The sequence below is a fragment of the Cetorhinus maximus genome, chromosome 23, assembly GCF_964194155.1.
Source record: "Cetorhinus maximus chromosome 23, sCetMax3.hap1.1, whole genome shotgun sequence".
In the NCBI taxonomy this organism is placed as follows: Eukaryota; Metazoa; Chordata; class Chondrichthyes; order Lamniformes; family Cetorhinidae; genus Cetorhinus; species Cetorhinus maximus.
The window spans coordinates 24,028,522-24,048,431 of record NC_135901.1 but is presented as its reverse complement, the minus strand read 5'-3'; the positions used below and the strand labels follow the sequence as shown (position 1 = coordinate 24,048,431).

General features: G+C 44.0%; 2 protein-coding genes and 1 pseudogene across 4 annotated transcripts in view; all 3 read right to left on the bottom strand.

Annotated features, from left to right (window-relative positions):
• LOC144697392 (uncharacterized) overlaps positions 1 to 19,910 on the bottom strand; it is a 558,602-nt gene that overhangs the window by 283,227 nt on the left and 255,465 nt on the right. The gene's annotated exons all lie outside the window — the stretch shown is intronic.
• Positions 1,225 to 7,219, bottom strand: LOC144696917 (uncharacterized; annotated as a pseudogene). The gene is made up of 2 exons (XR_013580278.1): positions 6,779 to 7,219; positions 1,225 to 3,838 (listed from the first exon to the last, which is right to left on the bottom strand). The product of XR_013580278.1 is annotated as an uncharacterized LOC144696917 (transcript).
• LOC144697018 (uncharacterized) lies at positions 14,051 to 19,098 on the bottom strand. Of its 2 annotated transcripts, none has more exons than XM_078568775.1 (2): positions 18,950 to 19,098; positions 14,051 to 15,332 (listed from the first exon to the last, which is right to left on the bottom strand). In XM_078568775.1, the coding sequence occupies exon 2, from the start codon at positions 15,221 to 15,223 to the stop codon at positions 14,177 to 14,179; it is 1,047 nt and encodes a 348-aa protein (XP_078424901.1). In that variant the 5' UTR covers positions 15,224 to 15,332; positions 18,950 to 19,098; the 3' UTR covers positions 14,051 to 14,176. The 2 variants fall into 2 exon arrangements, with proteins under 2 accessions (XP_078424901.1, XP_078424900.1); XM_078568774.1 differs by lacking the exon at positions 18,950 to 19,098 and adding an exon at positions 16,868 to 16,970.

Sequence of the window (19,910 nt, the reverse complement as noted above, 5' to 3'; positions counted from 1 at the left end):
TAGAGGTATTCAAGATCCCGAGGGATATGGACAGGGTAAATCGTGTGAAACTATTCCCACTCAAGAGAACATCAAGGACTAGAGGCCACAGATTCAAAATAATTGGCAAAAGGAGTAAATGTGATGTGAGGAAAAATTTTTTCACCCAGAGGGTGGTTGGAGTCTGGAACAAACTTCCTAAAGGGTGGTGGAGGCAGGTTCAATCAAGGTATTCAGAAGGGAATTGGATTGCTATCTGAAAAGACAGAATGTGCAAGGGGATAAGGCAGGGGAGTGGGACTAGGTGGAATGCTCTTTTCAGAGAGCCAGTGCAGACTCGATGGGCCGAATGGCCTCCTTCTGCACTGTAAAGATGCTGTGAAAAGATACTGAGTTTGAGACAAATCAGCTTTCAAAATGATGCAATCTCGGACCTTCAGACCCACCCCTTCTTCCTATTGGTCTGGAGCTGCCATCAATCACTCGGGCATTGTGAACTGTCAAAGACTCAGCATGCGCGATCCACCCGGCCAACCCACAGCAGTAGAGCGGTTTCTAAAGTGCACAGGATTGTTGGTAATCTGGCTGCCATTAGAGACTGAGTCTTGGTTAATCTTTGTCTGAACCTGGGAATGTGAGGCTGAGATCTTACCAACAGAGCGATGACATAGGGATTGCAAAAGTACAAAGATCAAGTTCCAACTCCTACCATTCACACTATGCGATAATTATTGTTGGTCAATCCTGACAATCAATCTCTATTAATACATCAATAACAGACCAACAGACCATTGTTCTGCTTGTTTTACATTTTACATATTTAAAAGAAAGTAGCGTAACACCTGAAGATAGAGAACTACACCAGCTTACGTGGGTGATCAGCAGTTTAGTAGTAATAGGGTTGATGACAGATTGTTACAGCAGAGGGAGGCCATTCAGCCCCTTGTGAGCAGAAGGTGCGTCTGATGGACAAGATGAGCACATGATGGGATACAAGAGAGAAACTGGAGAAAGATGCAGGTTCAGGGCTCAGAAAAGAGGGAATTTTAGAGGCAGTTTGTCCCGGTGGGCTACTAGAAGAGAGGGAAGCAGCAGAGGCAGCTGATCGGATTGTCTCAATCTCAGTAATGAAGAAACTCCATGAGCTCCTCACACTTGTTGTTGGAGGTGAGGATGGAGGAGACGGGGAGAGGGAGAGCACTTCTAACTTGTGTTAGAGATATTTAAAAGACTTGACACAGTGTATTTGATTCAAAGCTGATTTATTTGACTTTTATCCAGAATATTAGCCCCTATAACTGGGCTGGAGTTTAATAACATCAACAGAAACAGACCCAATGGACATGCTTCAGTCCTAATTATGATTAACAGCAAAATCCAATCACTGTGGTTACTTGTGAACTCGCTGGTGTCTCAGCAAATTCCTTCCCACATTCCAAGCAGGTGGATGGTCTCTTCCCACTGTGAAATCCCTGGTGTACAGTGAATTGAAATGATTTCCTGGATACAGATCTGCAGTGAGAGCACCTGAACGGTCTCTCTTCAGTGTGAACATGTAGATGGAACCGTTCCCAAGAACTTTTATTTCACTTCCCACAGTCCAGGAATTTAAAAGGTCTTGCCCAATGTGAAATTGCTGGTGTGTTGAAGCAGGTTGGGTGACCGAGAGAAGCTCTTCTCTCACTTGGAGCAGGTGTATGACCTCTTCCCAGTGTGAACTCGCTGGTGTTTCAGCAGGGTGGATAACTGAGCGAATTGATTCCCACACTCGGAGCACATGAATGGTCTCTCCCCAGTGTGAACTCGCTAGTGTCTCAGCAGGTCATTTGTCTGAGTGAATTCCTTCCCACACACGGAGCAGGTGAACGGTTTCTCCCCAGTGTGAACACGCTGGTGTCTTAGCCGGTGCGATAACTGAGTGAATCCCTTCCCACACACCGGGCAGGTGAACGGTTTCTCTCCAGTGTGAACATGCTGATGTCTCAGTAGATGTGATAACTGAGTGAATCCCTTCCCACACTCGGAGCAGGTGAACGGTTTCTCGCCAGTGTGAACATGCTGATGTCTCAGTAGATGTGATAACCGAGTGAATCCTTTCCCACACTCGGAGCAGGTGAATGGCCTCTCCCCAGTGTGAACTCGTTGGTGTGTCAGCAAGTTGCACAACTCAGTGAATCCCTTCCCACAATCAGAGCAGGTGAACGGTCTCTCCCCAGTGTGAACTCGCTGGTGTGTCAGCAGGTTGGATGACTGGGTGAATCCCTTCCCACAATCGGGGCAGGTGAACGGCCTCTCCCCAGTGTGAGTGCGCTGGCGTGTCTGCAGTTTGGGTGACTGAGTGAGTCCTTTTCCACACTCGGGGAAAGTGAAGGGTCTCTCCCCAGAGTGAGTGCATTGGTGTTCACTGAGGTCAGATGATCGCCTGAACTCAGTCCTGCAGTGAGAGCACCTGAACGGTCTCTCGTCATTATGAACACCTTGATGGTACTTCAGCTCCAGGGAACTTTTAGAGCACTTCTCACTGTTTAGACATTTAAAAGTTCTCTCATCAGTGTGATCTCGCTGGTGTGTTAACAGGTTGGATAACTGAATGAGTCCCTCCCCAGACTCTGTGCAAGTGGAAGGACTTGCCTCAGTGTGGACTCTCTGGTGTTTCTGCAGGCTGGATGACTGAATGAGTTCCTCCCCAGACTCTGTGCAGGTGGAAGGACTTTTCTTAGTGTGGACTCTCTGGTGTCTCTGCAGGCTGGATGACTGAATGAGTCCCTCCTCAGACTCTGTGCAGGTGGAAAGACTTGCTTCAGTGTGAACTTGTTGTGTCTGCAGGTTGGATAACTGAATGAGTCCCTCCCCAGACTCTGTGCAAGTGGAAGGACCTTTCTCAGTGTGAACTCACTGGTCTCTCTGCAGGCTGTACGACCGAGTGAATCTCTTCCCACATTCAGAGCAGGTGAATGGCTTCTCCCCAGTGTGAACTCGCTGGTGATCCAATAGGTTGGATAACCGAGTGAATCCTGTCCCACACTCGGAGCAGGTGAATGGCCTCTCCCCAGTGTGAACTCGCTGGTGTCTCAGCAAATCGTTTGCCTGAGTGAATCCCTTTCCACACTCGGAACAGTTGAATGGCCTCTCCCCAGTGTGAACTCTCTGGTGTCTTAGCTGGTGGGATAACTGTGTGAATTCCTTCCCACAATCAGAACAGGTGAATGGTGTCTCCCCAGTGTGAACTCACTGGTGTCTCAGCAGGTGGGATAACTGAGTAAATTCCTTATCACACACGGAGCAGGTAAACGGCCTCTCCCCAGTGTGAACTTGCTGGTGTCTGAGCAGATTGGTTGAATTATTGAATCCCTTCCCACATGCAGGGCAGGTGAATGGCCTCTCCCCGGTATGAACTCGCTGATGTGTCAGCAAATTGGTTGAATTAATGAATCCCTTTCCACACTCAGGACAGGTAAATGGCCTCTCCCCTGTGTGAGTGCGCTGGTGTGTCAACAGGGTGGATGACTGAGTAAATCCCTTCCCACACTCAGGGCATGTGAATGGTCTCTCCCCAGTGTGAACTCGCTGGTGTCTCAGCAGGGTGAATAACCGAGTGAATCCCTTTCCACACTCAGTGCAGGTGAACAGCCTCTCTCTAGTGTGAATGCACTGGTGTTTCGACAAATCAGATGACCGGTTGAAGCCTTGTCCACACACAGAGCACGTGTACGGTTTCTCACCGCTGTGAATGGTGCTTTCTCCTTCCATGTTAAAACTCCAGTGATATTCAAGTTACGATAAATTGGGCGTCACCGTCAGATCTTGATGTGATATTTGGTTTCAGTTTCCCAACTGCAAATCCTCCCCTTCTAATACCCTGTGAAATTTATTGAAAACAGAAAAAAGGGAGTGAGAGAGAACCCACAAAAACAAAAAGGCAGGTTGTGAAATTGAGCTGAATGAATTTGTGGGGCAGCACTGGGAAATAATAACCATCAAAGCTGCTGGATTATCATAAAAACCCAACTGGTTCACTAATGTCCTTCAGGGAAGGGAACCTGTCACCCAATTTGGACCTACACAAGGCTCTAGCGTCTAGTGGAAGAGGGAGAGAGATAGAGAGGTGGGAGAGGCAGGAGATTAAGGGGAGTTTTATATACCTACAACTAACTAGAATTTTGACAGAATTTTCCAAACCATCAATCTCCACTACCCAGAACGACCAGGGTAGGAGGTGTATGCAAACACCATTACCTCCAAGTTCCTCTCTAGGTCACACACTATCCTGACTTGTCTGATTTCCAGTACTGGATGAGCCAAAATCACTTCCATTTAAATATTGGGAAGACTGAAGCCATTGTCTTCAGTCCAGCAACAAGCTCCACTCCCGAGCCACTGACTCCATCCCTCTCGGTGAATGCACTGTACTTAGATTTCCAGAACACAGTTGCTCAGGTGCCACATCAAAGATTATGGTGGAAAATAAAAGTTGTGGTGTAGTGGGTAACATATTGGCATGGATAGAAGATTGGCTGGCCAACAGGAACAGAGAGTAGGCATAAATGGGTCATTTTCTGGTTGGCAAGCTGTAATGAGTGGGGTGTCACAGGGATCAGTGCTGCGGCCTCAACTTCTTACGATTTATGTAAATAACTGGGATGAAGGGACCGAAGGTATGGTTGTTAAATTTACTAATAATACAAAGATAGGTAGGAAAGGAAGTTGTGAAGAGGACGTAAGGAGGCTACAAAGGGATATAGATAGGTTAAGTCAGTGGGCAATAATTTGGCAAATGGGGTATAATGTGGGAAAATGTGAAATTGTCCATTTTGACAGGAAGAATAAAAAATTGGGAAGATGTGGTAAATTAAAGAGTAGAGACAAGGCAACAAGAAAGGTATAAATAGGGGGAAATCTAGAATCAACAAGACCGCCTGTTTCCACGTCAGTAACATCACCTGACTCCACCCCAGTCTCAGCTCATCTGCTGCTGAGACTCTCATCCATTCCTTAGTTACCTCTAGACTTAACTATTCTAACACACTACTGGCCGGCCTCCCACATTCAACCTCCTTGTAATCTTGAGGTTATTCAAAACTCTGCTGCCCGTGTGCTTACTCGCACCAAGTCTTGTTCACTCATCACTCCTGTATTCACTGACCTACAAATACTACAGGTTAAGAAGCACCTACATTTTAAGTTTCTCATTCTTGTTTTCAAATCCCTCCATAATCTCACCACTTCCTATCCCTGTGCTCTCCTCCAGCCTTACAACCCTCCAAGATATATGTTCTCCTCTAATCCGGCCTCCTGAGCATGCCTGATTTTAAAAGGCCTTCGGTGGCCGTTCTTTCAGTTGCCTAGGTGCCAAGCTCTGGAATTTCCTCCCTAAACCTCTCCACCTTCTCCCTCTCCTTTTCAACCAAGCTTTGGGTCACCTGCCCTAATATCTCCTTATGGGGCTCGGTGTCAAAGGTGCTTTGTAACATTTCTGTGAAACACCTTGGAGTGTTTTATTATATTGAAAGGTGCTATACAAATGCAAATTATTGCTGTTGATGTGGACTTATATCATTGTTCCTTCCTCATCACTGGATGAATAACCTGTAACTCCTTATCTAACAGCATTGTGGGAGCACCTTCACCACACAGACTGCAGCGGTTCAAGAAGGCCAAACATCATCTTCTCCACAGGTAACAGGGGATGGGTAATATCTGCTGCTGGTCTTGTTAGTGACTCCCAAATCCAAGAATACATTTTAAAAATATGCAAATGTAAAATAGATTAAAAGCATCCACAGAAATACTTGTTCTGGAACAATGTCCTTTTGCAACCTGACCTCTCCTGGAATCTACCTCCCTCGACAATTTCACATCGGAAATTGCTGGGTTTGACTGGGTTCCAAAGTCCTCGGGGTTAAACCCAGCAGCTTCTCCTCCATCGCCCCTCCAGCTCAAACTGATATAACAAAGGCTTTCAAAAGGAAATTGGATAAATGCCTGAAGCAAAAATCACAATCGCTGGGCTATGAGGGAAGGGCAGAGGAGTGGGACTAACTGAGTTGCTCCCGCAGACAACCAGCACGGGGCAACGGGCTAAATAGCCTCCTTCTATATTGCAATCACTTGGTGATTCTATAACTCAATGAAAATGGGCCTACACTGGAGGTCAGGGACTAACTTCTGCAGCCACTGTCGACCCTGCTACAAACCGGCTCTTAACTGGTCCACCTGTGTTTCTAGACTCGGTTCTGTGAGCAACGCCTTCAATAAAATAATAGCAAATTCTGCAGTGCTGGAAATCTGAGATACAAAGAGAAAATTCTGGAAAAACTCAGCAGGTCAGGCAACATCTGTGGAGAGAGAATCAGAGTTAATGTTTCAGTCTGCAAAATGAACTACGGGTATTAAAAATGGTGTAGAATTTAATGGTCAACATAAGCAACATAAAAACAGAAGAGAAACGGGCTATAGTGCAGGAAAAACAATTCCTGACCATGAAAGATACTGTGGGAAGATAAAGCTGGGAAGCCAGCAGCACATGGTTGGGGGTTGGGCAGTGGCAGACACCTCATTTAGACATGGTCGGCAGAAGTAACAGTAAAATATACTAAACATAACTAAAATATACCCATTAATTAGGCAACAGCAGAGACGTGATCAGCGAGAGCAGAGGTGAAACAGAGCAATGGATGGACATGGTTTCAGATCCACAGTAAAGGAGCCACACCAGCTCCAGAGCCATGGAACCTCTCACAGGTAACAGAGCATAGCATTAAAAGCTTTAAATTTTAGATGAATGGTCAAAAATACTCACTTTTTTATTCATTCATGGGATGTGGACTTCGCTGGCTGGGCCAACATTTATTGCCCATCCCTAATTGCCTTTGAGAAGGTGGTGGTGAGCTGCCTTCTTGAATCGCTGCAGTCCATGTGGTGTGGGTACACCCACAGTACTGTTGGAAGGGAATTCCAGGATTTTGAACTAACGACAGTGAAGGAATGGTGATATATTTCCAAGTCAGGATGGTGAGTGACTCGCTTCTGAAACGATTTCACTGTTTTCAATTTTAAAATCTCCTGTTGGAACCTGCAGCTGGAAAGATATCAGAAGCACTGGAGTCAGAGAAAAATCTCCCAGTTGAGGAAATACCCAGGGAGCGGGGTGATGTCACCGCACAATTGTCAGTGCGTGATGACATCACAGACACGAACACAGAACATCTGGGTCTGTGCAAACCAGTGATCACCACACATTATGAAGGATGTGATGGTCCTTGAGAGGGTGCAGGGGAGATTTACCAGAATGGTTCCAGGGATGAGGGATTATAATTGCAATGTTAGGTTGGAGAAACTGGGGTTGTTCTCCTTGGAGCAAAGGAGATTGAAGTGTGGTTTGACAGAGGTGGAAAAATTTATAATAGATTTAAATAAGGTAGATAAAGAAAAGCTGTTCCCATTAGCAGACCACAAAATGATCTGGGGAAACAGATTTAAGATCTACAGGGGGATTGTGAGGAAGAAATTTTACACAGTGAATGGTAATGACCTGGAACTCAAAGGCCAATAATATCCAGGTCCTGATGAATCGACTGATTCTATCAGTCCTGATGTGGTGCTTGGCTTTAAATTTCCGTTGGCAAATTCTCCCCTTCTAACCCACTGTAAAAGGAGTTTCACCAAAACCCATCCCTGTCAGTCCAGGATGGAAATTCACAATATTCTCTCCTCCTGCTGACAGGAACGGGGATGACCGCGCATGCGCCCTGCTGCACATTGACCCCGCTCACGATAGCGGCCGTTAACACGGGCCTGTGACCACAGGAAGCTCAGCGGCTCCAGGAAACTCCAGACTGTGCTGGGAGCTTCTTATTCGGGGTTTGACACTTTCACTGGGTGTTCACGGAGCCTTTCTGTCCACTCACTGCGCTCATCGCTCCCTCCGACACGCAGCTGCCTTATTGGCTGCAGAGACGACATGCAGGACCGTTCCCTTCGCTATCACTCCCACTGCGCATGCTCCAAACACTGGGCTGTCCTGCACTTGCGCAATGGGCTCCTGTGGTCTGGATGGGGAACATTCTCCGCCGCGAAGGATGCCGGGGAAATGCCCCGCCATTGTAGATAAGACATGGTTTTCGTGATTTCTTTGCTGTTACCGGGTGCAGACTAGGACTAAAGGACCACAAATAAAATTAGAAAACAGGTTTTAGAGGAACCCAAATGCACGGGCCATTATCCACTTCCAGAGAAGGGGAATTAGAATTGGTCAGGAATTAAGAGTCACCAAAACTGTAGAAATAATTGTAGAATCTATCCCCTGTTGAACTCACATGTGAGCTCACTAGTATCTCAGCAGGTGCGATGAACAAGTGAGTCTTTTCCTACAAACGGAACATTTAAAAAGACTCTCTACAGTAAAAATGTGCTGATCATGCATGAAACCCTTTGAATCTTTAAACTGCAGTGTGAACAGTTGGAAAAATAACAAAATGCCCTCACTCTCTTGAAATATGTCAACAGCCTCTCTCTGATGTGATTGTGCTGCTTTGTCAGTAAATGGGATGACCAAGTGCACCTCTTTCCACATTCAGCTGCTGAGCGGTCAATCTGTGGTGTGACTGTATCATGAGTTTGCAGCTCTGACAGGGAGTTCACTCCCTTCCCATAGTCAATGACTTGCATTTTTATAGCAGATTAACAGTATAAAAACGTTCCAAAACCCTTCACAGGAGTGTTAACTGTCCTCACATTAAAATGGATGATTGCTGACATTTGTATGCTCGAATGTCCAATTTAGTCCCAAAACACAGCTGTAATTTCCATACAATCAAAACAGGAATGCACAGATATTACTGACACAAATCAGTGGCTCTGAAAAATGGTCTCTTATATTGTATAACACACTGATGGTTGTGAAACTGCAGATCCTCTGGCTCTGTATGATCCAAGCCTTCGTTGACCTGTTAGTAATATAACATACAGTGGAATTATTTGTGTATTTCATGATTGTTACATCACACACATTTATTTCAGTCAAATGCCTTATGGCTGATGGTTTCCCAGGCAGATTAATTCCAATAATCTTAAGTAACTAGTGTTTTCTGCCTTCTAGTTTTGTTTCTAATGTTTTTGCATTCAATCAATCTCATTTTTATTTCCATGGGCACTTGCTGCTTGTATTTTCCCTATTAATTTCTTCTTTGTACTGTTTCTAAATCCATTTCCCATCTGCTTCATGCCTCATCATCCTGACCATTCAGACAATGTTCCCAAAGTTGGTAAGAATGTAAGATGTGCCAAGCAGTATGGTGTATGCATTTAATCCATTATGTGTCTGCCATTTTCACCAGTTTCTCCCTATCCTCCTGAAGTTTGTTATTATCCTCCCCCCTGTTTCTTATATTTCTGAGTTTTGAAACACATGCAAATTTTGAAATTCGGCCCTGTGTACCCAAGTCCACTTCATTGATATATGTTAAAGAGAGCAGTAGTGCCAACACTGAATGCTGGGGTCATACTGCTGAAAACTTCCCTCCATCCTGAAAAACAAACATTTCTGCTTTCCGTCCCTGAACCAATTTAATATCCAGGCAGCCACTACCCTTTTAATCTGATGGGTTTCAACTTTGCTGACAAGTCTATTGTGTGGTACTATACTAGCCACCATTTTATCCACCAAGGCATTAAATCCAGTACTCTATTCACTCTTGCTTGATGAAGTTGGTCAAACACAATTTGCTTTTAACAAAGTCATGTTGGTTTCCATTTATTAATCCATACTTTTCCAAGTGGCAATTGAATTTCGCCCAGTTTATTAGCTTCATCATTGCCCCACCACTGATGTTAAGCTGATTGGCTGTAATTGCTGTGTTTTTGAACAGGGGTGTAACATTTGCAACCTATCAGTCCTTTGGCACCACTACCATATAAGGAGGATTACAAGATTGTCGCCAGAGCCTCCACAAGTTCCATCTGAAGGACACTGTCTCTCACAGTGCAGCAGTCCCTCAATGTCACACTGGAGTGTCAGCCTAGATAATGTGCTCAGGTTTATTAATATTTCCTGTTGCTATCGACGTAGATCATTAAGATACAATGAACTCTTATAATGTCATCCAGTCCTGGTGCGATGATGTCATGAAGACTATTAAATAAGAGCGGAGCCTTAGTGGTGAAAACAGTTTTGTTCGAGATGGCAGCAAATCCATCGCTTATAGATCTGTAAATGAAACTAATGGAAAAGAAAGCCAGGGAACACATAAACATCAGGAGTAATGTTGTAAATTGTGAAGTTGTGTATTATTTATGGCTCCTTTATAGAATATAAAGAATATTTATGGCTCCTTTTAGATATTGTGCAATATATGTCCTATGACATTGCAGCAGCAATGATCAAAGTAAGGGAAATATTGGACTACAGAGTCAAAACAACATTATACTCTTTCTCCTTGTAACCCACCTCAGAATTCTCTTCATCAACTGGACCATCAATATAGAAGAATTCGCATCTTCTGTAATTACAAGAGGAAAATTAGTGGCTGTAATTCCAGGATTATGCCCTGTATTGTACACTGTCTCTAAATGGAGCTGATAACCCAGGGGGCAATAGATTGCTCAATGTTAATGTTTTGTTGTTGCCTCTGTGCCAAATGTTGTTTAGTATAGATTTAAGGTTCAGAGAAAGAGGTGGAATTACATGGGCAAAACTGCTTGTAGTCTTTGGAGGGTAATGTTTGCTTGAATTTCTCAAACATTGTGGCCCTTACAGGAACCAATACTTTATCCCCAATGTTAGTCAAGTTGGTTGGTGTCCACCCAATTGGACAGGAAGTTTCCCCATGTGTATCTGTTTGTGTGGGTGTTTGCGTGTCCATGGAGAGAGAGAGAGATTCTTCATTCAGAGATTCTTCATCCAGGATAAAACCACAGGCTGACCCACTTCTCCTGGAACAACATGAAGAGCCCGCAGCTTTCCAAAACCCTTCCTCTCCCCTCACTATGACCCTCAGATAGTTCACAAATTCCTTATGTGCATCATCCTACAGCACCACTGCAGCCTTATCAACAGTTAGCAATGGGATTGCTGCCAGCACAGAAATCAGCTCTGAAATACCGTGACTCTAGTTTTTAGACTTCCTGCAGTAATACACTGAGCCAGATCTTCTCATCTAACACCAATCCATATTCCCATCCGTGTTCCAGATTTTTATGTGATTGTAATAGAAAATGTAATGCAATAGAAAACACATATCATTTAACCCCTCCAAACGTGATTGAGCACTCACCACCACCACCCCCACCCGAACTACAAGAGGTTGTCTTTGAGATTGAAAGCAAAATACTGCAATGCTGGAAATCTGAAACAAAAACAGAAAATTCTGGAAAAACTCAGCAGGCCTGGCAGCATCTATAGCGAGAGAAACAGAGTTAACGGTTAGATGGCCATTCTTCTCCATATGGCCCTTCTTCAGAGCTGGAGAGAAGTAGAAATGTGATGAAATTTATACTGTTTAAGGGGGGTGGAACAGGTGAAGCTGGATAGAAGGCCAGCGATAGGTGGGGGCAAAGGAGAGATTGACAAAGATGTCATGATCAAAAGGACAAAGGGAGTGTTAATGGTAGTGGTAAGGGCTAAAAAATGTGCTGATAGTAGCATTAAGGTAAGAAAGCAGAATGTGATAATAGCAGAACAAGGGTAAGCCCACAACGACACCTGATAACCATGAATAATAGTAACTTCTATCAGGGAGATAGCACAGGGAGATGTGACATTGATAGTGAGATGAGTCATGAGATAATTGCATTTAAGTCCAGAAAGAGGTTGTTTAAATCAATGCTTCCCAGTGTGATCCCATTTTAATGCCTCAGACTTTGTGTGACCCCAGAGTGAAAATTTGAGGGTACAAGAGCTGTTGAGTGGGGTTGGAGGGATTGTTGATGTACTTGGGCTCTGTTTATTAACATAATAGCCTCCTGGTTATTCATCTTATAGGATCCTGATTAAGGACACAATTGGAAAATGACTTTAACGTAATAGGATCCTGATTATTGATGCCATAGGACTCTGATTATTAATTGAAATAATTCTGATTATTAATGCATTAGCATCCTGATAATTGCAATAATTTCCTGATAATTGAACCAATAGTCAGCTAACGATTAATGCAAATGGAACCGTGTAATTAAATGTAATTAGATACTGATTACTAATGTAGTAGAATCCTGATTATTAATTTCATTGGATGATTATTTATACAAGAAGGTCCTGATTGTTGATGAAATAGGCACCAGACTATTAATGTAATGGAATCTTGATTATTAATTTAATAGGATCTTCTTTATTGATGCAATAGGATTCTGATTATTAGTGCAACAGTATCCTGGTTATTAATACACTATGATGCTGATTATGAATATATTTTCCTTATTATTCATGTATTTTGATCCTACTAATACATTATGATTCTGATTATTAATACATTATGATCTTGATTGTTAATATATTATCCTGACTCTTAATATATTACAATCCTGATTATTAATACATTATGATCCTGATTATTGAAGAAATCAGCTTTTCAGAAAAAATGAACACTGACCTTTTCATGAGCTTTTTCTGCAGCAGCAATTGGGCCTCAGAAAGTAGTCCATTAGGCCACGTCCACCAATAAAAACAGGAACCGGATTTTAAAACTTTTGTCACATTCTAAGCATTTAAACCCCCTCTCTCTCCAGTATGAACTTGCTGGTGTGTTTGAGAGCTGAATGACCGAGCAAATCCCTTCCTACACATGGAGCAGGTGAATGGCCTCTCCCTGGTATATTTGTGCTGATGAATTTCCAACTCAAATGAGCATTTTAATCCCTTTCCACTGTCCCCACATTAACATGGTTTCTCCCCAATGTGACTGGGCTTGTGTCTTGACAGGCCAGATGATCGGCTGAAACCTCGTCTGGGGATATGGGGAAAGAGTGGGGAGAGTGGGATTAACCGGATTGCTCTTTGAAAGAGCCAGTGCAGATTCGATGAGCCAAGTGGCCTCCTTCTGTGCTGTACTCTGATGAGATCATGTGATTCTATAACAGGATGGTGATTCATAATAAACACCTTATGATCGAATCATAGAGCTGACAAGGTGGCCATTCAGCTCATTTTGTCTGTACTATCTCTCTGAAAATGTTGACATTCTGTCCCACTCCCCTGATCTTTCTCCCGAGCCCTGAAAAATCTTTCCTTATGAAGTAAAAGCCCAAATCACTTTTGAAAGTTACTATTGGATCTGCTTCCACCAGTCATTCAGACAATGTGTTCTAGATCATCAGAACTCACTGAGTAAAATAACCTCTCCTCATCTCCATCCTGGATTTTTTGCCAATTGTTTTAAATCTGTGTCTTGCAGTTATGAACCATCCTGCCAATGGAAACAATTTCTCCCTATTTGATGAAAATTCTTCAAAAATGCTCACACCTCTACTAAAATCACTCCTTAACCTTCTCTGCTCCAAAGAGACCCATCCCAGATTCTCCAGTCTCTCCACATAACAGAAACCTCTCATCCCTGATACTATTCTGGTCAATTTTCCATGTACTCTCTCCAAGGCCTTGACATCTTTCCTGAAGTGTGGTGCTCAGAACTAAACACAATATTTGAGCTGAGGATTAAAAAGTGATTTATAAAGATTCAGTGTGACTTCCTTGCTTTTGTACTTCATGTCTCCATTAATAAATGGAGGACTCCATTGTTGAGGGAAGTTGGGTGGTCAGCAGTTTAGTGAGAATAGGGTCAAGGGAGCAGAAGACAGGTTTCATGGACATGAGGAAGGTAGGAGAGAAATTGGAGAAAGATGCAAGTTCAGGGCTCGGAGAAGGAAGAACTTTAGATACAGTTTTTCCCAGTGGGCTAGTGAAAAGGAGGGAAGCAGCAGAGGCAGTTGATCAGATTGTCTCAATCTTCATGACAAAGAAGCTCCATGAGCTCCTCACACTTGTCGTTGGGAGGTGAGAATGGAGGAGACAGGAGAGAGAACTTCAAAAGCAACTAATGTGTTAGAGATATTAAGAAGATCCAACACAGTCTGTCGAATATAAAGCTAATTTATTTGACTTTTATCCAGAAAACTAACTATGATAACTAGGCAGGAGTTTATTAACATCAGTAAAAATAGACAGCAATGAACATGGTTCATGGAAGTGATTAACAGCAAAATCCAGTCACTGTAATTGTTTGTGAACTCGCTGGTGACTCATCAGGGTGGATGACCGAGTGAATCTCTTCCCACACACGAAGCAGATAAATGGTCTCTCCGCACTGTGAACTCGCTGGTGTTTCTGCAGGTGGGATGACTGAGTGAATCCCTTTCCACACATGGAACAGATGAATGGTCTCACTCCAGTGTGAACTTGCTGGTGTATAGTGAGCTGAGATGATTGCCTGAAACCAGTGCCACATTGAGAGCATCTGAATGGTCTCACATCAGTGTGAATACGTTGATGGCGCATCAGTTCCCCAGAACTTTTATAGCACTTTCCACAGTCTGGGCATTTAAAAGGTCTTTCATCAGTGTGAACACGCTGATGCCTCAGCAGGTTGGATGACTGAGTGAATCCCTTCCCACACTCGGAGCAGAGGAACGGTCTCTCCCCAGTGTGAATTCGCTGGTGTACAGTGAGTTCACATGTCTGCCTGAACCCAGCCCCACAGTGAGAGCACTTGAATGGTCTCTCGTCAGTGTGAAAACATTGATGGGACATCAGTTCCTCAATACTTTTATAGCACTTCTCACAGTCTGTGCATTTAAAAGGTTTCTTGTCGGTGTGAATTTGCTGGTGTCTCATCAGGTTTGATGAACAAGTGAATCCCTTCCCACACACAGAGCAGGTGAACGGTCTCTCCCCAGTGTGAACTCGCTGGTGTATAAGCAGGGTGGATGACTGAGCGAATCCCTTCCCACACTTGGGGCAGATGAACGGCCTCTCCCCAGTGTGAACTCTTCGGTGTGTCAGCAGGTCAGATGAATTAATGAATCCTTTCCCACACTCGGAGCAGGTGAATGGCCTCTTCCCAGTGTGAACCCGCTGGTGTTTTCGCAGGTAGTTTGACTTTGTGAATCCCTTCCCGCACTCAGAGCAGGTGAACGGCCTCTCCTCAGTGTGAATTCGCTGGTGAATTTCCAGCTCAGATGGGTAATTGAATCCATTCTCATAGTCCCCACATTTCCATAGTTTTTCCCCAGAATGAACGGTGCTTTTTGGTTCCATGTTCAAAGGCTGATGATATTCAGGTCCTGATGAATTGGGCGACTCATTCAGATCCTGATGTGATGTTTAGTTTGAGTTTCTGAACTGTAAATCCTCCCCTTCTAGTCTCCTATGCAATTGATTTAAAACAGGAAAAAGGGAGTGAGAGAACCCACATGTACCAAAGGCAGGTTGTGAAACTGAGCTGAATGAATCTGAATGGTAAGTTGTGCAGCCGGAACTAGGAACAAGTGACCATGAAAACTGCTCGATTGTCGTAAAAACCCAACTGGTTCACTAATGTCCTGCAGGGAAGGGAACCTGCCACCCGGTCTAGGCCTACACAAGATTCTGGACACTATGGGAGGAGAGAGAGAGAGAAGTGGGAGAGGCAGGTAGTAAATGAGAGACCAACTCAACCATAACTTTGACAGAAACTCCCAAACCTTCAACCTCCACCACTTGGAAGGACCAGGGTAACAGGTATATGTGAACACCATCAGCTCCAAGTTCCCCTCCAACTCACACACCATCCTGACTTGCCTGACATCCAGTCCTAGATGAGAAGAAATTTCCTCCATTTAAATATTGGGAGACTGAAGCCATTGACTTCAGTCCCTGTGGTAAACTCCACTCCATAGTCACCGACTCCATCCCTCTCCCTGAAAACTGTCTGAGGCTGAACCAGACTATTCATGATGTTTATGTAATATCTGACCCCGAGATGAGTTTACAATCACATTTCAGTGTTATCACCAAGACTGCCTATTTTCACCTCACTAACATCGCCTGACTCCACCCGAGTCTCAGCTCATCTGCTGCTGAAACTCTCATCCATTCTTTTGTTACCTCTAGACTTAACTATCCTAATACACTCCAGGGCAGCCAACCTCCCAGTAATCTGCTGCCCGTGTGCTTACTCATACTAAGTTTTGTTCACCCATCACCCCTGTGCTCACTGACCGACAAAGTTCCTGTTTAAGAAGCACCCACATTTTAAAACTTATAGCCTTATTTTCAAATTCCTCCCCAACTGTTCCCTATCTCTGTGATCTCCTTCCGCCTCACAACCCTCCGAGATATCTGCACGCATCTAATTCCAACCTCCTGAACATTCTTGATTTTAACTGTTCCCATACCTTCAGCTTCCATGACTGAGAAATTTCCTCCCTAAACCTCTTTGCCTCTCGACTTCACTTTCCTCCTTTAAGATGCTTCTACCTATTTCGCCAAAATCTGGTCACCTACCCTAACATTTCCCGATGTGTCTCGATGTCAAATGTTGCTTTGAAACATTTCTGTGAAATGCCTTGGAATATTCTAGTACATAAAGGCACGATATAAACACACATTGTTGTTGTTGACTTGGACATATATCACTGTTCCTTCATCATCACTGGGTGAATAACCTGTAACTACTCATCTAACATCATTGAGGAAGCACCTTCACCACACGGACTTCAGTGGTTCAAGAAGGTCAAACATCATCTTCTCCAAAGGCAACTGCGGATGGGTAATATCTGCTGCTGTTAGTGACACCCAATCCCAAGGATAAATTTTAAAAATATGTAAATGTAAAGTAGATTGAAAGCATCTACAGAAATACTTTTTCCTAAAACATTACTCTTTTATATTGTCTGGTCAGTGTCTGTTCAACAACCTTACCTCTCCTGAAATCTACCTCCCTCGACAATTTCGCATAGGAAATTTCTGGGTCTGACTGGGTTCCAAAGTCTTTGGGGTTAAACCCAGCAGCTTCTCCTCCAGCTCAAACTGATGCAAAAAAAGGTTTTCAAAAGGGAACTGGATAATCACCTGAAGAGAAAAAACACAATTGCTAGACTATGAGGAATGGGCAAGGGAGTGGGGCTAACTGATTTGGTGTTGCAGAGAACCAGAACGGGCACGATGGACTAAAGGGCCTCCTGTTTTTTGTTATCATATTCTGATTCTATTAAATAGACCTGCACTGAAGGCCAGGGACTTCTGTAACAGCCACACTGCTACAAACTGGCTCTTAACTGGTCTGCCTGTGTCTCTGAACTCTGAGTGCCGCCTGCAATAAAATAACAGCAAAATACTGCAACTGATGGAAATCTGAAATAAAATACAAAAATGCTGGAAATACTCAGCAGGTCAGGCAATATCTGTGGAGACTTAACGTTTCAGTGTGTTAATGAATTATGGGGAATAAAAATGGTGCAGAATTTGATGGTCATTGTAAGCTCAGAAGTGGAAGAGAAATAGACCATAGCACAACAAAAACAATTCCTGACTGAAAGATACTGTGGGAAGATAAAACTGGTAAGCCAGCAGCACATGGTTGAGGGAAGGGCGGCCGTGGAAAATGCATTTTTACATGATTGGTGAAAGTAACAGTAAAATACTAAACATAACTAAAATATACCCATTAATTAGGCAACAGCAGAGAGGTGATCAGCGAGAGCAGAGGTGAAAAAGAGCAATGGATGGACATGGATTCAGATCCACAATGAAGGTGTCACACCAGCCCCAGAGCCATGGAACCTCTCACAGATAACAGAGCATAGCATTAAATGCTCTAAATTGTAGATGGATGCTGAATAACAATTCCACTGTTTTCAATTTTAAAATCTCCTGCTGGAGCATGCAGATGGAAAGATATCAGAAGCACTGGAGTCAGAGAAAAATCTCCCAGTTGTGGAAATACCCGGGGAGCGGGGTGATGTCACCGCACAATTGTCAGTGTGTGATGACATCACAGACACAAACACAAAACATCTGGGTCTGTGCAAACCAGTGGTCACCACACATTATGAAGGATGTGAGGGTCCTTGAGAGGGTGCAGAGGAGATTTACCAGAATGGTTCGAGGGATGATGGATTTTAGTTGGAATGTTAGGTTGGAGAACTGGGGTTGTTCTCCTTGGAGCAAAGGAGATTGAGGAGAGTTGATAGAGGTGTACAAGCTTATAAGAGGTTTAGATAAGGCACATAAAGAAAAACTGTTCCCATTATCTGCTGTAAAAGGATTATGAACACAAGTTGAAGATTTTGATTTTGAGCAAGAGATCCAGGGGGAATGAGAGTAAGAGCTTTTTTTACACAGTGAATGGCGATGACCTGCAACTCGATGCCTAAACTCAAAGGCCGATGATATTGAGGTTCTGATTAATTGAGAATTAATGTTATGTTTGGTTTGAGCTTTCTGTCTCCAAACCCTCTTCTAACCTCCTGTAAAAGTAGTTTCAAAATCCATCCCTGTCAGTCCAGGATAGAAATTCACAACATTGATATACAAAATTATGAGGGGCATAGATAGTGTAGATAGGAAGAAACTTTTCCCTTTCGCGGAGGTGTCAATAACCAGGGGGCATAGATTTAAGGTAAGGGGCAGGAGGTTTAGAGGGTATTTGAGGAAACATTATTTCCACCCAGAGGGTGGTTGGAATCTGGACCACACTTGCCTGACGGGGGTGGTAAAGGCAGAAACCCTCACAACATTTAAGAAGTATTTAGATGAGCACTTGAAACGCCATATCAGACAGGGCTGCGGGCCAGGTGCTGGAAAATAGATAGGTGCTTGATGGCCGGCAAGGACACGACGGGCCGAAGGGGCTGTTTCTGTGCCTGTTTCACTCTCTGTCTCTGACATTCCTGCTGACAGGGAGAGTGGTGACCGCGCATGCGCAACCCCAATGCCGATGGCGGCCGTTAACCTGAGCCTTTCACCAAGAAAGATACCGCTCCGTTAATGCAAACGAAGTACCTGAAGCTTCTTGTTTATGGCTTTGAGGCTTCCACTGGATGTTTGTGAAGCCTCTCCTCCCACCCACTGCCCCTAACGCTGCCTCCGCTTATCCGCCTCCTTCCCGCCTGAAGATGAGACAAACAAACATCTCTCCTTGGGCATCACCCGCACTGCGCATGCTCCAGATCACAATGCCCGGCTAGTGATTGACGGCTGCTCCGCACCATTAGAAAGAGGGGGCGTGGCTGGAGGACCGTTCGTGTGCAGCTGTCCTCCACCCAATCGGAGTGAATGAGGTGGCGGGGCTGAGCCTGGATCTCCCTCATTGGCTGAAACTCTGCATCATTTTGGAAGCTGATTTGTCTCAAACTCCAGGAGAAAACTGGGCCTTTCTGTTTGTGGCTTTAAACAGATGAAACCATGTGGGTGTGGAGCAAACATTTCAACATTTGTTATTGAAATGGATTCATTCAGGACAGACAGCAGGGATTATTTCAGGAAATTATAGTGTAGTGATTGATTTTCTTTGAACTGATCCCTTGGAGAACAGTGTGAATTAGTTGAAGAATTCACAGGCTGTTTAACGCCCCTTCCGTGTCTGGAACCATTTAATTCCAGCCGATCTGTTGGTCCGGTTTCAACCGGGAGAGTTTGATGAGTTCCCACAACGCACACAATGGGAGTGGACAGTCAGACCCGCCTGACACGCTGATCCTGCCTGACATCAACCCACAATGAGCTGAAGAGCCGTCTCCACTCACCAGGAATGTCTGCAATGCGGTTTCTGACTCAGAGGTGGGAATGTGAAGTTATTCTTTATTAATAACCGTAAAAGTTATGATTACCACCGAACTGACAGATCTCCTTTGTATATCCACTCCAAAAAAAGTCTTAATTTTACTTTTGCAACTTAATAGTGGTACTTAGATAATCTAACCACCTCCTTCCTTGTGAGAGTGCTGAACTACAGTAGCTGAAG

What these genes read in the sequence shown, in the direction of transcription:
- LOC144697018 (XM_078568775.1), bottom strand. Translation starts at nt 15,223, where the DNA reads ATGGAACCAAAAAGCACCGTTCATTCTGGGGAAAAACTATGGAAATGT.